This window comes from Protomyctophum parallelum (assembly GCF_964188405.1).
Source record: "Protomyctophum parallelum genome assembly, chromosome: 1".
NCBI classification, from domain to species: domain Eukaryota; kingdom Metazoa; phylum Chordata; class Actinopteri; order Myctophiformes; family Myctophidae; genus Protomyctophum; species Protomyctophum parallelum.
Window position 1 is genome coordinate 19,852,899 of NC_139697.1, and position 17,696 is coordinate 19,870,594.

General features: G+C 43.4%; 2 protein-coding genes across 3 annotated transcripts in view; one reads left to right on the forward strand and one right to left on the reverse strand.

Moving 5' to 3' along the window:
- Window positions 1–17,696, forward strand: part of LOC310867021 (cytochrome c-like) — a 453,272-nt gene that overhangs the window by 9,229 nt on the left and 426,347 nt on the right. The window lies entirely within an intron of this gene.
- Window positions 1,336–17,655, reverse strand: LOC310866966 (uncharacterized protein). Of its 2 annotated transcripts, XM_083776760.1 has the most exons (18): window positions 17,605–17,655; window positions 15,952–16,062; window positions 15,324–15,433; window positions 13,194–13,334; window positions 12,134–12,178; window positions 11,686–11,712; window positions 9,250–9,321; window positions 8,855–8,917; window positions 8,634–8,660; window positions 8,483–8,527; window positions 7,882–7,917; window positions 7,638–7,718; window positions 7,045–7,141; window positions 6,299–6,438; window positions 5,436–5,555; window positions 5,012–5,135; window positions 3,620–3,722; window positions 1,336–2,568 (listed from the first exon to the last, which is right to left on the reverse strand). In XM_083776760.1, the coding sequence occupies exons 2-18, from the start codon at window positions 16,052–16,054 to the stop codon at window positions 2,499–2,501; spliced, it is 1,404 nt and encodes a 467-aa protein (XP_083632886.1). In that variant the 5' UTR covers window positions 16,055–16,062; window positions 17,605–17,655; the 3' UTR covers window positions 1,336–2,498. The 2 variants fall into 2 exon arrangements, with proteins under 2 accessions (XP_083632886.1, XP_083632887.1); XM_083776761.1 differs by lacking the exon at window positions 15,952–16,062 and having other exon boundaries at window positions 17,605–17,621.

Below are 17,696 nucleotides of genomic sequence, written 5' to 3' on the forward strand. Positions count from 1 at the left end.
TTGGGCCCGTTTTTCCAGAGAACTGGGTGGCCACTTAACTCGTAGGCTACTAACTGGGTTTTTTGGGGGGGAAAACTGGGAAATATTTTGGGGTAGAACTGGGCACTATTTTTTGGGTACACCTGTATCCAGACAGGGGGGACATCCGTCATGATCATGATGAGGATGAGCAGGGGCGGCCTTAGCAATCTGGAGGCCCGTTTCAAGACCAAATATGAGGCCTCCATAGGCTACCTATGACATAATTATTCTGTTGATACAGGTGTATTGATACAAATATAGTTTTGACTGTTCAATATCGTGCGCAGCCATTACTCTCGACAATTACACAGCAACAACATCCTGTCGTCCCTTCACAATAAAGTGTCTCCCCTTTACCTCAATGGCGCACATTTTACACAGGCTATTAACAGGAAATAAGTGTAACTTAACATTGTGGGAGAGAGTAAGGCAGTGAGTGAGTGAGAGAGAGAGAGAGAGAGAGAGAGAGAGAGAGGGGGGGCAGGGGTTGACTGACACCTGACGGTTAGTCGGAGCTTGGAGGCTCCCCTGAGGGTGGAGGCCCGTTTCAATTGAAACTGGTGAAACATAGCAAAGGCCTCCTATTAGGATGAGGTCATCAAGACAACTTCCCCATGCATGGACTGAAATAGCCAGTAGAGGGCGGCATTAGACAAAACATAAAACACAAACAACTTTGAATTCGGCATTTTGTTCCTATAATAGCTGTCGATCCCTTTGGAACTCAAAGGGAGGCCCAGCCAGGACCCCTGGGGGTCTCCAAGATGATAACCAGTGATCCAATAAATACAGAGAGGTGTTAAATTAAATCTTTATTACGATCGATCAGTCAGCTATCTTAAGTCACATTGAGTTAAAAACAGATTATCACCTACCTAGTTTTCTGAAGCAGCTGCCTTAGTGTTTAACCCTCTAAGACCCAGCGTTGCTTTATAGCAACAAGTTATATTTTAATTAATTACTTAATTATTATAATTTATTTCTGTTCTTTTTTCACCTAAACGTCATCAGTGATGTTCATTGCAATGCCATTTCAATGCCTTTGGTCATGATATTTGCATATAAATACCCCCCACATAGGCTGAAATACACACAAATTAAAAGTTTCTGGGCATTTTTTAACCTATGACTTTTGACCTTTAACCCTAATAAAAGTAAGTAAAATAATTGTAATATGTTTTTTTGTGATCATTAGAATGTCTAGAATTATTGAAGAATTATTGTGAAAGATATCCCCAAATGTAAATTATTAATTTATTATATTATTATATAATTATTATACATTTTTCATCAAACTTTATTTAAAAAAAAAAATTTAACATATTTTTTTAGTCTTAGTTCTAGTAGTACAAAGTAGTAGTAAGGTTGAAATCAATTTTTTGCAAGTAGAAATTAATGCGGGTCTTAGAGTGTTACAGTAAGTGGACGGGAATTGATCTTCATGCTACTGCAACAATCACAAATGATGCTCTTTTTCTTTTCTTTTTTTGCAATGCTACTATAATATACTGTAACATGCATTTCACTCTGGCTGCTAGTGGAGATTTACTACATTCAGTTCGCAAGATATACACACATGGCTAACACAACAATTAAGCCACACTGCAGAGAAGCGAAATCTTACAGCATCCCAGACGCGGGCAACAATCGAAAGCAGTTCGCTTTTCGTGTGCTCCCAGCACCACAGCACATTATTCACATGCTATTTTATCTCTATTTTTATTGCCATCGTAAATAAACCGTCATATACATTTAATACATCACACGGAAATAAAACATTTACAAACTTCTTATTTGCATAATAAATGTCACAGCCTCTTTGGAAAATGAGCCACTTTAAGTGTCCTTCTCACTACAGTGGGAGTTATGAGAACACAGTCCATTTCTGAACGTAACAGTCAGCAAGTCATCATCACAGTTGGTGCAGTGCAACCGGTATTTCATAGAGCCATATTAGGTATTGGCCAAATGGCTATACCGGTGCCCATAACTGTGCTGCAGCCATGAGTACAGTCAGCCAGCAGATAAAATTATCCATAAATTCATTTCCTGAGCCCCCAGTAGAGGTGTTCAACCTCCACAGCTATATATAGGTGTCACTCAAAGTTCATTCTCTGTGATTATTGGTGGCTCAGAACACAGGAGATTCCTTTTAACAGTCCATCAGTTATGTTATGTTTTTGTTTTGTTTTGGGGGGGGGGGGGGGTGAGCTTCAGCACACCTTAACCCATTCTGAACGGGAACCCATTTTGGTGTTAGCATCATGTTATGCTTTAGCTATTGAAAAATAGCAGATCTACAAGCTCATAGCGCGCCACCGAGTGGCGCGCTACGAGCTTGTAGGTCTGCTATTTTTGAAAAATCGAAGAGCGACTGACATAGAAGACTTTTTTTTTTAAATCTGATCTCAGGTCAGAATGGAAAACTGTCAGGATGTAGAAGACATTTTTTGGAATCTGATCTCAGGTCAGAATGCTCAGGTGTAGTACTTGCAACCGGTGGAGTCGATGAGGCAAGAGTCGGTGCATCGGAGCTGCCCAAAGGACCTGAGGAAAACAGACGCCGTCATTGCTTTCACATTTTCACTCACACAGACACAGTGTTGTTTTTGGCAGCAAATTTCTATTTTAGTTTTAGTCACAGTCTCTTGAATAGTTTTCACTTAGTTTTAGTCACATTTTAGTCACCTGGAATGTTCTAGTGTTTAGTCTAGTTTTAGTCGACTAAATGTCATACGATTTTAGTCGACTAAATCTACAGTTGATTTAGTCGACTAAAATGTATTTTTGCGGGCCTTGTTGCCGTCATAATGCCTTATTTTACACTTGCTGAAAATAGCCGATCTACAAGCTCACAACGCGCTGCGACGCGTTGTGAGCTTGTAGATCTGCTAATTGTCAGTATATTTAGTCTTAGTTTTAGTCACCATAGCATAGTTTTAATTTAGTTTCCATTTAGTTTTCTTCAGTGTAAAAGGTAGTCAACGAACATTTTTCGTCTTAGTTTTAGTCGACGAAAACAACACTGGTCACTAGCGCTACGTAGACAACGCAACTGCGTTTTTGGGGCCCAGAGGCATTTGAGGCACACGGCTGCGGCCCACCCGTTCCGTTGGTAAAATAAATAAACCCCCGCTGACCAGCCTGCTGGTGCTGGTGGGGGGCCTACTGACGTCTAGTTACGCGGCTACAGATACACCACTGTAATGTCAGGGTCTTTGCTCTATATTGTTTTGTGTCTTGAGACAACTTGTGTTTTGGCATTACTAACATGTAATTGAAATTAAACTGAATTGCATTCTTCAACCCATCCTCCTGAAGCAGTGGGGATGTGCCATTTAATACGGCGCCCCCAGGAGCAGTTGGTTAACTGTCTTGCTCAGGGACTCTTTGACACACTTTGACAGACTGGGTGTTCCAGGGAGCAAACTGGAAACCTTCCGATTACCAGAGACACCACTACACTGTAGTCATCAGCACCATATTTCTTGTGCAGGTTGCCACTAGGCCCAGGAAGTCAATACCCGAATATTTTTGGGTAAAAAAAAATAATACTTGTTTATGTGTATTTGCATTGTGTCAGAGACAGTGTACGCACCCAGGTAGATATGATTTGCAGGTCTGGTAACCAAAGTCCTTGCCATCACACTCTTCCATGCCGGCGTGCCTATAGCCATCTCCACAGAACGCCCATTTACAATCTGGAGGGATAGAGGGGAAGGAGATTTAGAGATCAGAGGGATGAGAGAGTATACTGTAGAAAGACTAATTACTAATTGCCTTGGCACGCCTGCATCTTACGTCGGCGCCAATGCAGCACTTTTTTCTGCTAATTTAATTGAGTTGAGAGGTAGGTGTGAGACAGGTTGACACAAAGGGCAAGATTAATGAAGATGTGGCCAGGGTCTTGCTGTGCTTAGTCACAACCTCGGTAGAAAGATGTGGAAGGTCTGTAGTAGGCTTGGGTGGTATCTCTTTTCATAATACTATCCATTTCTGACATTTACAGTTTATATACGTACAGTATATACGACTAACATGGTCGCGGCCTCTGCCCCTCCACTCCCCTCTTCACCGGTTTGTCCATGATGAGTTCTCTCCTGTGGCCTTCTGCCATGCCCCATGTGCCATGAGTGAACTCACCTGTGGTTTCCGACTGAGTCTGGTCTGGCTGACAAGCCTAGAGACAATAAAGACTGTGTGCAAGGTGGTTTGTTTGTAGGTTTGTAAGTGTGGTGTGTAATGTCTAACTGTAGGCTAGATTGGCTTTATGGTACTTTAGACAAGTCTGGCTGGGTTTGGATACATAATATGTATTCAAATATCATGGTGTTCTTTGTTAGATTCAGCATGCTTCAGCACAGCTCAATCTAGTCCTGGCCAAAATCCTGATTAAGCCTCAAAGTCAACTGATGGACAAAATACCTCTTCAGTCTGACCTTATTGTATGCTGGTGTTCCAGCATACAATAAGGTCAGACTGAAGAGGTATTTTGTTGACATGTCAGACTGAAGAGGTATTTTGTTGACATGTCAAGTAAGTAAGTAAGTAAGTAAGTAAGTAAGTAAGTAAGTACATTTTATTTATAGAGCACTTTTCAAAACAAAGTTACAAAGTGCTGTACAGTAAAAACAACAAGATAAACAATCAAGTTAAAACAAGGCACAAAGGAGCAAACACAACAAAGAATAAGAGCAGAGACATACATTGACAACAATGATGGTCAAAATAAAAGTTTGCAAGATAAAATGTAATCTAAATAAGTGAGTTTTTAACAAGACTTTGAAACCTTCAACAGACTCTGCATTTTTAATTGAAAGGGGTAGGTAGGGCGTTCCACAGTGTGGGAGCAAAAACCACTGCAAAGGCCCGGTTCCCCTTGGTTTTCAGTTTTGTCACAGGAATATTCAGGAGGCCTTTGTCAGAGGACCTGAGAGGTCTTACATTTGGTTTTGCCACCAGTAAGTCTGTGATATAAACTGGAACTCACTGAGACAAGTATCTGTAACAATCTTGTTGCCGTCGTCACACTCTTCCTGGGCCTGGACCTTCCCGTCCCCGCACACTCCCACTCTCTCTGGAACCTTCTCTGTGGACTGGAATGGCTGGAATGGCTACGTTAACAGAACACAGGCAGTGGTTTACTGGATATCTTGTGGTTTGATAAGTGGGGTGATTAGAATTACAATCAATTGTATTGTTCTTATAAGGAATTTTTGACATCTAGTTTCAGCACAGGGACCAGAAATATGGAAATATGAATCTAGAGTCGACAAACTAGACAACAAAATATGATGACTGTTTTATAGAATCTATTCATAATATTGCACTGAATACAACATTTTACTTTGTTCACATGCTAGGTGCGCTCGTTGACTGTGTTTCTTTGGTTAGAAGCCGAGTTAGCCATATACCTGTATGGGCTTCCATCCATCTTTATCTTTGAAGTAAAGGGACCGCTGGTCCTTTCTGAATGCAATGGCATTGTCTGTTTGCAGCTGGTCCAACTCCTCCTCGCTGCTCACCACAAATATCTACACATGCACGCACACACACACACACACACACACACACACACACACACACACACACACACACACACACACACACACACACTATATGCCCAGCCTACTCTCATGGAGGTTATAAGCTTGCTTTAATTTACTTAGTCAAAGTGTCGTTTGCAATTTCAGTATCCAAAACATTCCATCCCATTTGAGTGGATCAGATTTGGATCCTGGGTAGTTCAAAACACTGGATGGGGATGACATTTATATCCGATCTGTGATAATAGAATTGTCTCAGCCAATGCGATTAAATGTAGAGTTTCGAACATATAGATAGAATATCTTTAACACCCATATGTCGTTGCAGTACGGATAGAAACCTTGTATGTCCAAAACCATTACTTTTAATGGTAACAAAGAAAAATGGATGTTGCAATGTCTCCAATGTAGTTATTTAGATATATTTAGATTCTTGTTAATACTTTTCTTTAGCTCACACACTGAACAAGTTTGACTTTTCAAAATTGTTTCAAAAATAGCTAAAAAGATCTAAGATCTAAGAGCTTGTCGCAAGCTAGTTGTCGCAAATGTGAGCTTGTAGATCAGCTATTTTTGCTACTTTTGCACAACCCTCTTGTATGATGAAGTAGTATGGCATATTCATTTACAAAACAAAACCTAAAAAGTTGAAATATGGAGGACAAGGATTCAGCCTGACAGCAACGACATGTTAGTTATGTTTTATGTGCTTTGTGTGGCTGAGGTCTTACTGCAGGCACTTTGTTGTTGTTGCCCCGTTGAGTGATGCTTCCATAGGGGGCGCTATCGCCCCCAGGAATGAACTCACAGTCACAGCGTCCAGGCGGTCCGGACACACCCTTCTCTCCCTTCTCCCCGACCAGGTAGAGACCTGCGGGGCGCACAAACGTGCACGCACGCACACACACACACACACACACACACACAAACAAAAATACTCTAATATAACTGTAAAAGATCAGTGGTTTTCAACCAGTGGTCCGGGGACAGCCAGTTGTCTACACAATGTATAGAAGAATTGTTATTCTCATCAACGTTTGCCAAAAGCATGGAATTGTAGACAAAATCTTATCTAACGACAACTAACAACTTCCCAGTCTTGGGTCTGAGAAGCTAAATCTCATCTAATGGTGGTCCGTGGCTCAAAAGCTGAATAAATAAAAAGGGCTGAAAACCACTGTGTTATAGGTGATCACCTGTTGATATTACGGCCTATTAGGGAATAAATTATAACAACACACTGAGTATCAAATCAATGTGTAACATTTTGGTTGTGTGTAATAATGTGGTACTAAGCTGGCAGTATATTTGCTCACAATCATGTGTCTATGCAGCTTCTGGTGGGCAAGGCTGCTGCAATGGCTTTCCAATAGAGGGGAGTTTAGGATCTTAATCTGGTCACAGTTTGGGCAAGGGTTTGCAGCTGCGTGTGCAACGTGCGTGCTTGCGTGTGTGTGTGTGCGTGTGTGTGTGTTACCTGAGGCAGGCAGACCGGGGGGGCCAGGGTGCCCAGTTGGCCCTGCTTGTCCAGTAGGACCCATGGCCCCGGTGGATCCAGTGTGGCCTTTCGTGCCCTGTACAAAACACACACACACGCACGCACACGCACACGCGCACACACACACACACACACACACACACACACACACACACACACACACACACACACACACACAAACACACACAAACACACACAAAACGTGACGTAGACTTGTGTGGCGCTGCCACTTGTGCATATCTGGGATGCGTGTGCGTGTGTGTGTGTGTGTGCGCGACTGTGCGTGCGAGCGCGTGTGTGTATTCTTAGAGGATCTAAGACTCTGGGAGAGCCCTCTTCTCCTGTGGAGGTCTATAGTTAGCGCAGGGAGTCAAAAGGCTGTGTGACTGAATTAGCCTGTTTGGCAGTCTGCTCTTCTCAGGAGTCGTTTAGTGCTGGGATTGGGGTTAATTGATGCCAGTGGGTGAAAGAGGGCCGTGCCAGGAACTGTGGAATGTGAAAGCCCCCACCCCCCCGACACACACACACACACACACACCTTTGCGCACAACCACAGACACGCGAGCATTCACCTGTTTTCCTCGTTTTCCCGGTCGTCCAGTTGGCCCTCTCTTTCCCGAGACACCTGGCTCTCCCTTTGGCCCCATCTCACCCTGGGAGAGGATGGGAAACCGTGACAATCCCTCATCAATTAAATCAATATCAAAATGACATGAAATGACATGATACATGAATTTCACTTACACTATCAAGTAACACACAGATGCTGGTTTTAAAGCTCATTCAAAACAAATAACATGAATTAACGACACCTACCTTCTGTCCAAGCATCCCAGGAAGACCAATGGACCCCTGAATAAAGCAGAGAGAGAGAGAGCGAGAGAGAGAGAGAGAGATGGAAAGTCTATATCAAGGGTGGGCAACTTTGACGATGGAGAGGGCCACTATAGTTCCACACTCACTCCAGAGGGTCACATTGCATATTACTGTTGTAGCAAAAATAGCCAATCTTCAAAGCTTTTGAGCTTGTAGATTTTATATAGAAATTCTTTCTACTTCTAATTCTATTCTGCTATTTTTGAATAGGAATGAAAAGTATTTTTATTTAATTTTAAATGCATTTAGTTATACTTAGCCTATATGTTCACTTTATGAACGTAGATACAAATACATTGGACATACAAAATTACAATAACATTTACATTTAAGCTCCTAATATAGATGCAGGTCATGTTTGGAAACAGCTGAAATCAATTCTATATCAGTATTGCGATATTAACCTGTGGGCCGCATTAAGTGAAGGCATGTGGCCCGCGGCCGGGCCACATGCCAGACCATGTATGGTATACACAATCCAGGAATTCTCTAATGAACTCGCACAACTTTTGTTTTTTTACAGAAAAACACCTGCACCAACCTTATCCCCCTTTGGTCCCGGTAGTCCGAGGTCACCCCGCCCTCCCTTTCAAGAATGAAGAGGGGGAAAGGGATTGAAAAGGTCAACCAAAAGGTCAGAAAGTTGGCGATAATTATGACTTAACACCCCATACATACCACCATAAGCTTACTTTATCTCCCTTGTAGCCGGGCAAACCCTGACGAGAAGAATAAAACAAAATATATGTCATTCGGAACAATCATTAAAACAGTGATGTATCGCTTCATCTAGACTTTTGTGTGTGTGTGTGTGTGTGTGTGTGTGTGTGTGTGTGTGTGTGTGTGTGTGTGTGTGTGTGTGTGTGTGTGTGCGTGTGTGCGTGCGTGCATGTCGTGTGTGTGTTATGCTAACCTTTGTCCCTGGTGGTCCTCTCAACCCAGGTAATCCCATGAGTCCTGGGTCTCCTTTGTCTCCCTGAATAAAGTAAAAGTGTGAAATTCAGTTCTGACCTGAGATTAGATTCATACGAGGTTTCCAATGGACACACACTGGTCTTATTAAGTGCCACACAAGTAAGTAATCCCCCTTCCTGTCTCTGTGAATTAGCATCCCTATTTGTGAATTAGGGATGTGCAGAATTGTACTGAAATTTCAAAAGTTTCAAAATTTTCACAACTGACGCGATGTGATCCATCGTGAGCTTGCAGATTTGCTATTTTAGTATATAGGCCATAAGTGGTCAAATAAAATTAAAATTTAACTAGATTAATTTATATATATGTTTTTATAAATACATAAAAACTCACTTTTGGTCCATCTGATCCAGGCCATCCGGGCAGTCCTTGTTTCCCTGGGAGACCTGGCGCTCCGGTGCGACCCTATATGGCGACACAGTAGCCAATGAGAAGAAGCCGCGCAATTTACCGCTACATCGTATATGATGTTACTATCCATTGTGTTGTTAAATGTAGCATGGGCATAATAATCTTGTTTAGATGTCAGTGGAGGAATGAGGATGGTGAGCGATAGGGGTGTAACAAAAAAATCGATTCCCGTTATGAACGATTCAAAATCGATTCATAATTTCCAAAAATCAATCTTGTTTTCTGCTTACAGTTACAGTTTTCACTACGTGGCGTTTGTGATATGAAATGTAAAGCATACTCTAATCACGGTAAACATCATGACTTCAGTCATTTTCAAGTCACTGTAGTCAGCACTAGTCACTTCAGATCAGCGCAGCTGTATTGCATTGTAGTATTGAATCGAGTTTGAATCGAATCGTGACCCCAATAATCGGAATCGAATCAAATTGTGGGACACCCAAAGATTCACAGCCCTAGTGAGCGAGCACCATGTTTGTCAAGTGTGCATATCTTCTTGCGTTAGTCTCACGACACCTCCAGAGGTCTTAGGAATGCTGGTATCACAAAACTGACCAATTTCGTCTTGCATACATACATTACAACAACAACGTATGTCTTATATTAACGTCAATATCACCTCCTGTAATATGTCTAATCAACATTATTATGTCCTCCTGTAATACTAATAATAAGTGTCAATATCATCACCTGTCTATTATAAATAATTCAGCCACTTCCGGACCTTGTTTATAGTTGGCTGAGCTGCGTTCGAATCCATTTATAAACACACACCTGCTTTATAACACACAACCGTGACCACATGTGTGTCAGCATTAATGACGTGTTTGTTTGTGGAGTGACTGCATCCAGGTACTACTTTCTTGTAGAAATGTTTACTTGCAGTCAAATTGTTGTTAAAAACTTTGGGGTACATTTTACTTGGGATATACATCTACGTATGTTTTTCATGTTGCCATATTTGGCAACCGTGCGTCGGGCCTAACAGTGCCCCTCAGCTGTTCTAAAATCACCATGGCCTGGTGGAGCTTATTGCTTTAACCAACATCACATCCTTTAACACTTATTATTCCCAGGACGTGTGGACACGTCTTTAGGTCCATGTTATTGGTATAAAACGCGGTCGCTAAAAATAATTTTTTTGTTGGCGGCCGTTGCTAGGCGACGCCTTGCTCGTCCGTCCCGGAGCTGATTAGCCGCGCACGCAGCCATTCACTTTCCTGTTTACGGCCGACAAATCTTGCTATTATCTCTGAATCTACGGCGCTGTCCGTGGTTTTGATCAGAACGGCGATGTTCCGTCCTAATTTCTGACTCCAGCATGCGAACATTAAAGCTTCTAAAGAGAGACCAGAAGAGACAGCCTATACTGTAGGATACAGGTGTTATTCGGACTCCCCCTAACCCGTTGGAATGAGAAGATCCACATACGCAGCACAGTTACCGCTAACCGCGCAGTCAGCCTCTTAGATACACCTGCAGAAGTAGCCATTCCATGCTCTCATTTAGCTGCCTTTCAAAGGAGCAGTGGCGTCCAGAGCCAGCGGACCCTTGCTTGCTGTGCAGAGAGTGATTTATCACGGGGAGAGCCGAAGCACTTAGGAAGATTAGAGTGGTGCAGTACTGGACGGACCCGATCAGCAGGGCTGCATCGTAACATGGGGAGGGCTAATGGATCTAGGCCAAAAAGGAGAGAGGAGGGAGGGGGGATGAGGAGAGAAAGGAAGCATATGAGAGGGAATAGGAGGGGGTCGGGATGAGATGGTAACTGATTTATACTTACAGTAGTTGCGCACCGGCGCTGCGCGCTCAGAAGCGGAGATCTGCAAGCTCTCAACGCATCGCGGCATTGATGCGTTGTGAGTTTGCAGATTGGCTCTGTGTTCAACAGCACAGCAGCGGACGTACGGAGTCCAAAAGAGATGGTGGTAGAGTTGAGAGGACCAACAGAGGAGAAATGGTAGGGAAGATGGAGGCAGATGAGAAGGGTATAATAAAGAGTGATATGAATTCAACGTTGTAAGGATCACTTTAGCCATCGGGATCTTGCCGTGTAGGGGTAAGAGACTGTTTAGAAAGAAGGAATGAGAGTGGAGAAGGGTGCACCGACGGTCGAGGATGCTTAACAATCTGACTTTAGTACGTATAGGTGTGAAATGTTTGATGATGAAGTGTAAAATCTTCATCACATCAACAATCAGAACACATCCGAACGAACAACAGGCAGTGAATGGCGGATGGAGGAGGGGGTAGAGATAGTGCGGATCCCATTAAACGAAGGACAAGGAGCGAGGGGACAAGTGAGGACGAAAAGGGATGAGCGCAGGGGAGTGAGAAAGGGAGGGAAGGGTGGCTCACCTTTAACCCTGGACGTCCAATTTCTCCCTAGACGGAGGACAAACGAGGAGAGAGGAGACACACGCTCATTAGAGCCCAAGGCAGACAAGGACACAAACATAATTTATTTTCTGATATAATGGAGGCGTATCACAAGAGAGAAGCAAACAAGTACACACACACACACACACACACACACACACACACACACACACGCACAGAGAGAGAGAGATGTAGAGGTAAAGAGAGATGCATGCGCATAAGCAATTGCAGTGTGATGCACGCACACAGACATAGATTCATACACGCACACACACACACACACACACACACACACACACACACACACACACACACACACACACACACACACACACACACACACACACACACACACACACACACACACACACACACACACACACACACACACACACACACACACACACACACACACACACACACAAACCTTCTCCCCTTTCGGTCCTGTTATGCCAGGCAATCCGGTATGACCCTGAAAAATGAAACCCAATTTATACACACAGCTCACATTCCCCACTGAGCACTCGGCTTGTATAGACAGATCAATGCTAAACAGTTTAACTGTTTTCATTTATAGACACACTTAACAATATCCCCATATCTGCCGTCTAATAGATGCTAATATTACACTGATTGCATAATCTGATAAAGGCAGGGTCAAATGAAATCGATAAGGTAGGATCATCGTCCAAAGCAAGGACACGTTGAATACTCAAAAAAGTTAAAGAAAAACTTCTCAGCGTCTCAAATTTAAATCTCAAGACACTTTTGTCCCTTTACGTTGTGTGCATCGATGCATGGCTTGAGTATAACAAGGAAATCAAACCAATGTGAGAGTATCAGTCTATATACTGTACCGTAGAGGGAATCTTTGAACAACAAGAAAGAACAACAAGAAACAAAAACACACTGATAGCCCAAGTGGCAAGTGCCAATATCTTATTTAGGATGCAGGGTCAGACAGAAAACCAACATTTCGGCTGTGAAGCCTTCTTCAGGGAACGGATCATTCGGTCCATATACCTGTGTGTCATGATCTGTATACTCTGTCTGTTGTATACTATTATTTTGTAGTGATGTCCTAGTGTTTCCTGTTTTGCCTGCTGTTTCCTGACTTGCCTAACCTTGTGATTAGTCTAGTTTTCTCCACATGTGTCCTGTTAAGTCTCCTAGCCAATCCCTGTGTTGATTATCAGTTGAGTTCACCTATGTCCTTGTGTATTTATACTCCCCTCGGTGTTTCCTTGCTAGTTCATTGTGGTATGCTACGTGTCTCTTGTCTTGACACCTACTGTAGTGTGCTTCCAGTCTTTTCGTTTGTATTTCTATTTTTTTAGTTATTAAACATTTTGAACCGACCTGCTCTGCCTCGGTGCCCCTGTCTCCTCTCCTGCTGCATTTGGGTCCTACAAGCTCTCCTGACTTGAACCGTGACAATATATTAAAAATAATGTTCTTTCATCCTGAGGTGGGGTCTTTGGGCTTACCTCTGGACCCTCGGGTCCGGCAGGACCTGGTGGTCCAGGGGAACAGCCCAGCGATGTCACGGGTGTATGCGTCTGCTCCTCCACCTCCACCTCCACCTCCACTTCCACGACAACGCCAGGTTCCAGCAGGCTGTACTCTCCCTTTAACCAGACAGCATCAACATAACAACAACCTCCAGTAAATAACTCCATAGCACAGAATAGGGGCACAGTTCAGGCCAAGGTTCAGAATTGGGTCAATAGTAAATACAAAGATCACACTCGTTTGAAGTGAGGATGATAAGATGATGATAAGAGCACCTCTTATCATCATACATCATCTCATTCCGGGCCAATCAGAATTTGCGTCCTCACCTTCGTCTTCAATGTTTGTGTTGTGTTTGTGTGGGAATTTGATGTTTGTGTTTCAGCTTGTGCACACACACTAAAAGCTGGACTCTAGCGCCCCTCAAATCACGTGAAGTGAGGGGCGCACTTATCATCATACATCATACATGCATCATCTCATTCTGGCCAATCACAATTTGCGTCCTCACTTTTGTCTTCAATGTTTATGTTTACACACTTTGTCTTCAATGTTTGTGTTGACACAAACCCTCAAAGCTGAACCTAGGAGGGGTTAGCACCACTCAAAGATATACACACAGTCATAGAGACCTAAATTAAATGGGTCCATTAACCATGTCCAGCTATGACAAGTGCAGAGTGTCTGCACTCTTTTCAACGAAATCTCTTCGTTGAAAAGAGATTTGGTGTGGTGGGAGGTATCAGGTACCGTCGCTCATAATCCATCTCGCCCTCCATTCTTCCCTTCGACAGCTCGGTGCGGCGGTTCTTGTATTCTTTATTTTGTTTTACTGAGAATAAGTTTAGGTATAGGGTTAAGTTTAGGCATAGTTTTACCGGGGTTAAGTTTAGGTATAGGGTTAGGTTTAGGCATAGTTTTACAGTGGTTAAGTTTAGGTATAGGGTTAGGTTTAGGCATAGTTTTACTGGGGTTAAGTTTAGGTATAGGGTTAGGTTTAGGCATAGTTTTACAGTGGTTAAGTTTAGGTATAGGGTTAGGTTTAGGCATAGTTTTACTGGGGTTAAGTTTAGGTATAGGGTTAGGTTTAGGCATAGTTTTACTGTGGTTAAGTTTAGGTATAGGGTTAAGTTTAGGCATAATTTTACTGTGGTTAAGTTTAGGAATAGGGTTAGGTTTAGGCATATTTTTACTGTGGTTAAGTTTAGGTATAGGGTTAAGTTTAGGCATAGTTTTACTGTGGTTAAGTTTAGGTATAGGGTTAGGTTTAGGCATAGTTTTACTGGGGTTAAGTTTAGGTATAGGGTTAGGTTTAGGCATAGTTTTACTGTGGTTGAGTTTAGGTATAGGGTTAGGTTTAGGCATAGTTTTACTGTGGTTAAGTTTAGGTATAGGGTTAAGTTTAGGCATAGTTTTACTGTGGTTAAGTTTAGGTATAGGGTTAGGTTTAGGCATAGTTTTACTGGGGTTAAGTTTAGGTATAGGGTTAGGTTTAGGCATAGTTTTACTGTGGTTAAGTTTAGGTATAGGGTTAAGTTTAGGCATAGTTTTACTGTGGTTAAGTTTAGGTATAGGGTTAAGTTTAGGCATAGTTTTACTGTGGTTAAGTTTAGGTATAGGGTTAGGTTTAGGCATAGTTTTACTGGGGTTAAGTTTAGGTATAGGGTTAGGTTTAGGCATAGTTTTACTGTGGTTAAGTTTAGGTATAGGGTTAAGTTTAGGCATAGTTTTACTGTGGTTAAGTTTAGGAATAGTTTAGGCATAGTTTTACTGGGGTTAAGTTTAGGAATAGGGTTAGGTTTAGGCATAGTTTTACTGTGGTTAAGTGTAGGTACAGTATATGGTTAGGTTTAGGCATAGTTTTTCTGAGGTTAAGGTTAGGAATAAGGTTATAGGCCGGTGTAACCCGTTTACTTAGGTTACTTTAGGAATGCCACGCTGACTGTATTCCTGAGGGAACCCCAGTCAATGAATAGTTTAAGTAGTTAACAAATGCCGGTGTAGAGACTTACAATGACTTGCCCATACTGTATGTGTGTGTCCGTGCATGCGTGCACGTGCGTGCGTGTGTGTGTGTGTGTGTGTGCGTGTGTGTGTGTGCCTACAGCATCCCCGTGTGTCCACAGCTGCGGAGGTGGAGGGAACAGCGGAGGAGGAGGAGGTGACGCGAGACAACAGGGATCAAACCTCAGCGGATCATCTTCCATCCCCAGAGCTGCCAGACAGAGCGATCACAACACGCATCACTTTAGTCTGCACGCCGTCATCCAAAGGTGTGTGTGTGTGTGTGTGTGTGTGTGTGTGTGTGTGTGGATGCATCGCATCTGCTCTGCTGTGAGTATGCACACACACACACACATGCACACACACACACACATATGCACACACGTGTGTGTGCGGGGCGCGGCGTGCTTATCATCATACATCATCACATTCCGGGCCAATCGCTTTTGGCGTCCTCACTTTTCTGTCCTCACTTTTTTATCCTCAATTCCCGTGGCCCAGCCAATCAAAGCATCGCTTCACGCTTCACACACACACACACACACACACACACACACACAAAGCTGGGCATAGGAGGGGCTAATAGCGCCCCTCAAAAAGGTCCTGCATGATAATGTATAGTCCTGTATAACTTCTGTCGTGATTTTGCATCATGTTTAGCCGGCTAAAATACAATTTCATTGCATTTAATTGAACCGAATTGAATTGGGAATAGTAACGGAACCTTACCCAAGCGAGCAGCGAGGAAGGTGTCCATGACGGACGGGTGGGAGAAGGCCCACGCCGAGCACAGGAACATGTGGACGGTCACCGCGCTCTGTATCTGCTTCATTCTGCCTCCTGCTCGGAACACACACACACACACACACAGACACACACACACACACACACACACACACACACACACACACACACACACACACACACACACACACAGAGGAGCTGTCACTCAACCTGTTCACTCTGGTTGCCCTGTTGCTGTTGCATGCATGTGCAGCCTGCAGTCACTATATGACCGGTGGGTGGGTGGTGGGTGTGGGTAATGGGTATCCTCTTTCCTTACACCCTATAGTAGCCTACTACAACACTACACGCTACAGTGAGTGTATGAGGAAGTGAGGAACGCTTCTGTTCTAATCTCCTTAAAGCGACTGCCTTGTCTGTCAGTTTGTTTGTCTGTCTGTGCCTCTCTCTATCTATCTCTCTCCCCCTCTTTCTCTCTCTCTCTCTCTATCTCCCCACGCTTCTCTCTATCTCCCCCCCCCCCCTCTCTCTCTCTCCCTACCCCGCCTTGGACAATATAAACTTGCTGGAGCCCACTGTCCACACACACACACACACACCTCCAGGCTACACGTGTGCATGCGCGCGCGCGCGCACACACACACACACACACACACACACACACACACACACACACACACACACACACACACACACACACACACACACACACACACACACACACACACACACACACACACACGCCGCGCGCAGCAGAGCAGATGCGATGCATCCACCACTGTAATTACAGCCGTGCGCCAACACGCCCCTCTCAGCTGTGCCCTGTACCAGAATTAGAAGCTGCATTATGGGGGAATTTGCCAGGAGTCAAAACATGATAGTAGCTAGCCGTGTACAGTAAACAGCTTCATCAAAAACAATACCAACACCACAGGATTAATTACACATTAATTCACATTATCACTCATGGACCTTAATGCGTCCGCATGCTTGTCATTAATTGGGCATGCTTATTGGCATGAGAAAACGACGTGTTTACATTGCCATTGCCAAAGCAAAAAAGTGGAAGAAATCAATACACAATCAAAACAAAATGTATGTAGATCTGAAAGTCGGAATCATCTCCAATAAATGAATTTCTATGCATTGGCTATATCAACTGTATACCAAGATCACTCGATGCAGATATAGTGTAGGAATACACACAATGATTAGTCTTTAGGGGTGGACGGTTGTGTTCCATTTTGATATCCTTGATAGCTGTCACAGCAGCTCACAAATCTTGCTGCTGTGTTCGCACATTGTTGTACTGCATGCTGCATGCATGGTGAATTGGTGGTGGTCTCTGATCGTATTAAAGCACTTAAAACCAGGACAACTAAAACACACCAGTGCATATTGCATATCGGTATATGCATCATCATGCGATTCATGCCAGTCTCGTGTAGCACGCAGTGCCACGCACGTAGCCTATACAAAGATGCTGCGGTAGCCTACTAATATATAGTACCCACGCTCAACCACCTCAGTCAGACCGTATGATATTATATCATTTCTTCTTCCCTTGGTAGCAGGAAAAAATCCTTTTGCTCAAAATAGCCTGCATGCAAAGCAGATTTTTAGCCTAGTGTACCTTACCTTTGAGTTACTCTCCCGCAGCCGTACTGTCTGCAGTGCACACGCTGTGCGGTCAGTGGAGCCTGCCTGGCAAATTACATGGGGGGCCCTTT

Coding starts and splice junctions, on each gene's coding strand:
- LOC310866966 (XM_083776760.1), bottom strand. CDS start 16,054: ATGAAGCAGATACAGAGCGCGGTGACCGTCCACATGTTCCTGTGCTCG. Junction 12,179..13,193: donor CCGGACCCGAGGGTCCAGAG/GTAAGCCCAAAG, acceptor TTCATTTTTCAG/GGTCATACCGGATTGCCTGG. Junction 7,918..8,482: donor CGGGACCAAAGGGGGATAAG/GTTGGTGCAGGT, acceptor TGCTTTATTCAG/GGGTCCATTGGTCTTCCTGG.